We start from the raw sequence: 7276 nt of genomic DNA, 5'->3' as shown, positions 1-7276 counted from the left end.
CCGGCAGTGCAAACTACAAAATCATATTTATGAAGCCACGCAAAGCCACTTTCCATGGCTTTGAAAGGCCTCGTATAGAAATGCATCAAGGCAAGGCAGCGCACATCGCTGCGTTGCCTTACTCCGCGCTGGGACGCTGCCTCATGGGCATTGCTCTGGGTTTTCCCACACAACATCCATGGATTTTGATGCTTCCCCAGATTTGCAACAGCCTGTAAACCTGGAGAAGCACCAAAACCTTACGACTGCCATGGTGAGGCGTAATGAGGAGAAATATCTGTATTTCTCCTTCTTTTTTCCTCTTTCTATGTGTTTCTGCATTCTCCAGCACACATAGAACGAGGAAAACGCCTCTCGGGATTGTTATGTGCAGTAAAATAATCCTGCATGCAACGCAGACACCCTTGCACCTGCAAGTGTGCCTGCGTTGGCGCTAGGCTGCCGAAACGGCACCAGCGCAGGGAAAGACAGGAATGCACTGGAGTGGATAGTCAAGTCAAGTCAAGTCATAAAATTTGTATAGCGCACTACATACCCAGAGGGTTTCAAGGCGCTTAGGAAGGGGAGGAGGATTATTCGTCAAATATCCACGTTTTAAGCTGCTTTCTGAACGCTAGGTGATTCTGGGTGCATTCCTCTCTTTTTACTCTGACACAGGGCAGCACTGCAAGGTGACTTGCTGTGCTGCCCTATGTCAAATCCTCATAAATGAGGCCCTAAGGGTATGAGGGAGGGGTGACTGTGCACAGTAAGAGGGAGGTGTTGCAGGAAATGGACAAGGTTGTACAGGAAGGGATGGGATTCCCGGGTGAGCATCCTTTGAAGAGTGAGATGGGAAGTGTGGCTGACTGAGGTGGAAAACTCATTTTTAAACAAAAAATCAAACATTTCTTTAAGCTATTTCCAAATATTGTTATTTATGTCTTATGAACCTAATGTGCCCTGTTCTGTTGCTAACATAATCTCATAGATCAGGGGCGTCATTCACCAAATATAGAGATAGCGGAAGTGACATCTCATCCCCTTTGACTTATTGACATCACAGGAAGTGACCCTAATTGTTTCTTGGAAGGCATGTCACATGACCCTAACATCACACTCACATTTTATTACCCCCCTATTCTTGTTCATTCTCACTCACCTGCATTCACTCTAAATCTCACTCATACTGATACTTTGGCCACAGGTTTACTAATGCTTTGCACTGAGTTGGCATCACTCACATTTGTGACGCAATACCGGTGTAAAGTGCTAGGATGGGATTTACTATCCAATGCAAGTCCTGTTTTGTGCCGTATGGTATCTCAAAGTAACGCAGAATTGCGCTGCCCACTGCCTGGTGTTTCTTTGCGTCATTGGGAATTCCATGGCTGGTGCATGGGCGTTCCCATGGGTTTCAAAGCAAATCCATAAGCCACACGTGCACCAGTGCACAGGTAGGGAGACAATGCACCATATGTTAGTAGATATTGTGCATTTCTTCTCTCTTTCTTTGACGAGAGACAGCGCAGCATCTTTGGTGCAGTGTTGCCTTTCATTAAAGAATAGTAAATCCTGGTCTCAGTCCCATAGGCTTCAATCCCACGTAGTCTCACTCAGTGCCTGTCACTGACTCTTACTCACTTTCACTCATACACACATGCTTACACATACAGCCATGCTCGCACATAGACATGCTCTCTCACATAAACACTCTGGGCCATATGTATCAAGTAACCTTTTTGTGATTCTGAATTTGTGATTTTTTGCGAATCGCAAATTCAGAATCGCAAAATGGTATGTATGTAAGAAAGAAAGAAATCGCAAATAAATAGCGATTCTGTAAAAATCGCTATTTACATTGCGAGATCCACAATAGCGATTCTTTAACCAAAAAAAATCGCAATTTTGCGATTCCTTAATGGAAAAAATCGCAAAATTGCAAATTTTGCAAATCTGCTTATCGGAAACTCAGGTGCAGCTTGATGACATCATAACCAGGAAGTGTGACTACCCATGCTGCACCTGAGTTGCTGATTCACAGTCAGAGAGAGGAGTGTTGGAGAGTGAACTCTGCAGTGGTGAAAAAAATGGCAGAAAGTGGAGACATGGCCAGCCAGGAAACACAGCAGCAACAGCAGGCTGAAGGGCCGAGGAAGAGAAAGCAGAAATTCTCTGAGGCAGAGTTGGAGATTTTAATCTAAGAAATGGTGGTCAGCCATGAACACCTCTTTGGCAAAATATCACTCAGGGTGTCTGAAACACGGAAGCGGCGCATCTGGGCTGACATTCAGCAGAAAGTTAATGCTGTTGGGGTGACACACAGGAGTGTTGACGATCTAAGAAAGCGATGGTATGACCTGCGCCAGCGCTCTAAGCAGAAGGAGCAGTCCAGGAAGACTGGTGGAGGAACCTCCACAGCCACTGACAGCACACCTCTGGAGGAACTGGTGGAGGGGACCCTGCTACCTGAAAGTGTCATGGGCGTGGCTGACCTAGACAGCTCCGAGCATCCGGGACCAGGACCAGGTAAGATGCATGCCATCACACCCCTGACACCCCCAAACCCCCATCCCAGCAGCGAGTCAGGGGCAGGACAAAGTCCAGGGCAGGTACACAAGCACACACAGCAATGCATTATGGGAGATGTAGTCACATGCACATAACAGTGGTGTATGTACACCCAGTCAGTCCCCAATAGCATGTGCACTTCAGGAAACGCAAATACAAGACACATGTAACCCCAAACAGTGATATTTATTAAATGTCAAGTGCAAGTCAGAACAGTTAATAAATGTGTGCTTTTACATCCACAGCACCATCTGGAACACAGCCTACAGGCAGTGGGAGACAGGCAGATTCCCCAAACATAGAAACAGCAGGGCAAGAGGAGGACACAGAGGAGGAGGACAGACCCGTCAACCCTCCAAAGCAACGCAGGAGACATGTTGTCCGACCACTAACCCCATTGTAGACGAGGGCCAGGACAGCGATGTCAATGTGCAACCTTAGCCAACACAGCCACAGCTGACGCAATCCCACAAGTCACAAGCAGGCGCAGGTCACGCACATCCAGCAGTAGTGCAGATTCTGGGGAGGAAACAGTCTTTGCCGGCCTGGAGATGCACATGTTGCAGGTACAGCACCTGCAAGAAAAAGACATCAAAGCATTACAGAGGGAAGTGAGGGCAGGCTTCAGGGGCATGACAGGTGCCCTGGAGGCACTCTGTGAAGAACTCAAAGCTGACTGTGCTGCTAGGTGCAGAGAGATGCAGCGCCTGGACCCATACACATGGGCGGTGAACCGCCTGTCCTCTGCCACCAATGTCCTATCCAGGCGCAGCATCTGCATGCAGAGCGAGGTGGCCCACAACAGCCAGGACGTTGCTAGGGCACTGGTGCAAATCACATCAGCAGTGGATGAGCTGAGGGCAATTCGCACATCTCGGCCAGGTGTCCTGACTGACACTGAAGAGGACGCACTATCAGGGAGGAGCAGCGCCACCCCCCCACCCACCATGGATATGCGCCGTAGAGGCCGTAATAGTAGTCCTACTGGCCCAACTGAGGAGGGCTCCGTGCAACCCCAAACAGGGGCTACCTCATGACAGCACCGCATGTGAGGTGCAGCAAATGTAAACACTGGATGGGTGCAGCTATCCATTGTACTTGTACTATTGCTCCTGTTTAAATTTGTGCACTGTGACAATAACATGTGCTGGACATTGGGAGAGACATTGGGTGTCATTCAGGCTGTGTGACATAATTGATCCTGTCGTTAAGGAATAAAACACAGTCGCACAAATGAGATCTAGCATTGTGCCTTATTTACTTACCTAGAAATAGTTGCATGTAATCTCATCTCGCCTCTGGCGCCCAGCAGGTGCACCAGCTACACTGGCTGGCATACATCCTGGGCCAGGCCCCTCCACGTCAGATTAATTGGATTCACTGAGCTCCACTGGTGTGCCTTTCCTGGTGCAGATGTGCAGAATGGCACATGCTACCACTATCTTGCAACAGGTCTGGGGGCTGTATTGTAGTGCCCCTCCGCTCTTGTGGAGGCATTGGAATCTGCTGTTGAGTATCCCGAATGTACGCTCAATGGTGCCTCTGGTTGCTATGTGTGCTCTGTTGTATCGCCGCTCCCCAGCGTTGGCAGGATTCAGGTAGGGCGTCAGTATGAAGTCCCGTACCGCATACGCACTGTCACCTGTGGGGTTGAATGGATATGGTTAAACACTGTCCTGCACATGTTAGTCTTAACAAGTGTGGACTCTGTTCAAATGCATTTACCTAGTAAATATCCCTAGCCAAACTCCCCACTTGTGAGTTTACGGTGTATCCCACTGTGACGGAAGATGAAAGCGTTGTGTGTGCTGCCTGGGTATTTTGCAACAATGTCTGTGATGATGTGTTTGGCATCACACACCACCTGTATGTTCAGGGAATGGTAGCTTTTGCGATTCCGGAACACCAATTCATTCTGAGAGGGAGGGGATATTGCAACATGTGTCCCATCTATGCATCCTATGACGTGGGGGAATTGGGCTATTTGATTGAAGTCCTACTTGGTCTGGGCTAGTGCCTGTGGTGTGCTTGGTAAGTAAATGTGGTGATGCAGCATCTGTACCATGGCATCAAGGAATGCGTGGAAAAAGCGCGAAAGTACACTTTGTGACACCCCTCCTGCTGAGGCTATCACCCCCTGGAAACCTGATGCCAAGAGGTGCAGTGAGCACAGGACCTGGATGTTGGTGGGGATGGATTGTGTCCTGTGTGTGGGGTGTTCAAGGAAGAGTTTGAGTTCCTCAATTAAATCAAGGATACTCTCTTCATCCAGTCTGTAGTGTCTTCAAGTCTGTAGTGTATGTAGATGTCCTCCTCAGTGCACTGGAAGATGGAAATGCGCTTACGGAATATCCTCTCCTGGCGTCTCCTCCTCTGTCGCAGCCTCCTGGCTATCACGTACAGCCCAGCCATTGTGGAGAAAAGTCTGTTGCATTCTGGACTCCTTAAATAGTTTTCACCTGGTTACCACATGCTCCTACTTGGTGGTAATTGCGATTCTCAAAATTGCGAATTTCGTGAATTAGCAATTTGCGATTTTTCATACATACCATAGCAATTCCTTACTTTGCGATTTCCCGTTTGCGAATTTCGCTGAGAAATTGCAAAATTAGAAATCGCAAGGAAATTCGCAGATTTTTTACTCTCGCAACGTAAGGAATCGCAATTTTAGCGATTTCCCATTTTGTGAGGATCTTTGGCTTCATACATTGGAAATAGCAAATTTTTATTCACAAACGCTGTTTTTTGCGATTCGCACCATATACAGTAAAATTCTTTTTACTTACAATAGCTACCACCAAAGGTCCCACTTTTTCTTACACTAATAGTGAGTGATAAAATATTTTGTGGCCTGGTAAAAACGGCCCCTTTTTTACGCAGCACTTTGTGTGAAAGTGACGTTCCATGGGTGTTGCAGTGGGTGTTCCCATGCGACACCCATGGATTCTGCCGCATTCCCACATTTACAAAGTTTCGCAAACCTGCGAATGCATCAGAATTCTACGCCTCCCCAGAGGAAGCATAAGGAGGCGCAACAAGGATACATTCTTTTATTGCTCCTAGTTTATGCTCTTTCTATGCGTGCTGCATTCTGCAGCATCCATAGAAAGAGGAAAACATCTCTTGTGCCCCTTCCTGCACAAAAACAATCCTCCCTGCAACACAGGCACCCTTGCACCATGGCTTAGGGGTGCCTGCGTTCGCGCATGGCAGCCAACTGTGCACCAGCACAGGGGAGAGCACAGGATCCGTCATATTGTTGTAAATATGACGCATCCTTTTGCTCTGAAAGCAACACACGTTGGCGCAGCCAAATGGCTTGTGGCACTGTGCTGCGTTTCTTTTAAATAAGGCCCCCTGTGTTCATGGCACTGACTATGCTACCTTTGAGGACTGGGTCGCAGAAGCAGGGCAAGGGGCTATCCAAAGGCCTCAACACGTCTGTGACCCCCGGGAAGCACTAAATACTGCCCGTGTCCCAGAGAACAGAAAGAGACACTGGACCTCACAACTCGCTGTAAACGCCACTTGCACAGACAGGCTATGTCACAATGACCCAGCTAATGGTGAAGACAGCTATATTTATTAACGGTAACCATCCAGGACACGCTACCACTACTTGTGCTCAGCAGGCCCACAGGTTTGCTCCTGATTGCACCCACAGGAAACCTGCTTCAGCTCGGGAATGGTGCCATGATTGCTCCACCTACCTTTTATTCCCGCTATTGGTCGTGATTGGCCACTGGCGAAATGCTAGTGTGAGCTGTCATGAGGGGATGCTGGATGCCAGACTCCATATCAAACGAAGCAGACAAACAAAAATCAGCAATCAACTCAACATGGACCACAGCATCAGAAGCAGAAACAATCGTCTCTGTCGCAAGTTGTCTCGGTGGCTCTTGAGTTGGGGTATTAGTCCTTGGCGGTTGCCGCTGTCACTGCTGTGATTGCCAGTCAGGGAGCTGGCCAGGCCTGTGTTGAGCCAGCTGGCTTCTAGGTTGGGGCCTGTTGGATTCCTCCTATTTGAACGCTTCTTCAGTCTCATCTCCTTGCGGGTTGTTGAGAGGGCGGTTCTTAGGAAATATCCTGAGCTATCTAGACATCAAGAAATTCCTGGTGATTAATTTCCCTTCTTTGGCAAAGACAGAACTATTTCAAAGGGTTTTTGACGTTGCTTTCTGGATGCCTGACTTGAACGAGCCCCTAGTCTGCTGGGTGGATGGGCAACAATGCTTTCAGCCAGCTGCTATGGCCAATTTAGAATGCTGAGTAGCTTACACTCACTCCCACCTTTATCCAGTAGGCCTGTGGTCCGGACATTCGTTCTCTCCCGCCTGGATTATGGAAACTTGCTCTATTTTGGAGAACCTAAAGTCATAACCAAGAAACCTCCGGTTATACAGAATGCGGCAGCCCACATTCTGCTCACTGTCACCAGACACAGTTCAGCTTGGCAGGCCTTGGTCACTCTCCATTGGATCCCCAAAGATCAGAGGGTGAAATTCCAAGCACAATGCAAAGAATACATGGCCCTTCTTACGAAAGGCCCCCAACCTCTGATCTCACCCTACACCCGAGCAGAACCCTTAAAACTACTATGGCTCGATTGGCCACAGTTCCCTATATTCAGAGAGCAAGAAGTGGAGGGTAGACCTTTAGCTACAACCTGGCTAAACTATGGAACGCACTCCCTTTCACAATACGACTCATTGACAACAAACCGACA

At 48.3% G+C, this 7276-nt stretch overlaps 1 protein-coding gene across 1 annotated transcript; it reads left to right on the top strand.

The window, feature by feature from the left end:
- Nucleotides 1-2176: 2176 nt before the first annotated feature.
- On the top strand, nucleotides 2177-3781 carry LOC147726051 (uncharacterized). The gene is made up of 2 exons (XM_086962860.1): nucleotides 2177-2508; nucleotides 2796-3781. Exons 1-2 carry the CDS (start codon nucleotides 2187-2189, stop codon nucleotides 2951-2953), a joined length of 480 nt encoding a protein of 159 aa, XP_086818986.1. The 5' UTR covers nucleotides 2177-2186; the 3' UTR covers nucleotides 2954-3781.
- The last annotated feature ends 3495 nt before the right edge of the window (nucleotides 3782-7276 follow it).

Source organism: Lissotriton vulgaris, chromosome 3_1 (assembly GCF_964263255.1).
Source record: "Lissotriton vulgaris chromosome 3_1, aLisVul1.2, whole genome shotgun sequence".
Taxonomy (NCBI): domain Eukaryota; kingdom Metazoa; phylum Chordata; class Amphibia; order Caudata; family Salamandridae; genus Lissotriton; species Lissotriton vulgaris.
The sequence above is the reverse complement of the archived record's forward strand: the minus strand, read 5'-3'. Positions and strand labels throughout refer to the sequence as shown.

Coding starts and splice junctions, on each gene's coding strand:
- LOC147726051 (XM_086962860.1), top strand. CDS start 2,187: ATGGTGGTCAGCCATGAACACCTCTTTGGCAAAATATCACTCAGGGTG. Junction 2,509..2,795: donor GCATCCGGGACCAGGACCAG/GTAAGATGCATG, acceptor TTACATCCACAG/CACCATCTGGAACACAGCCT.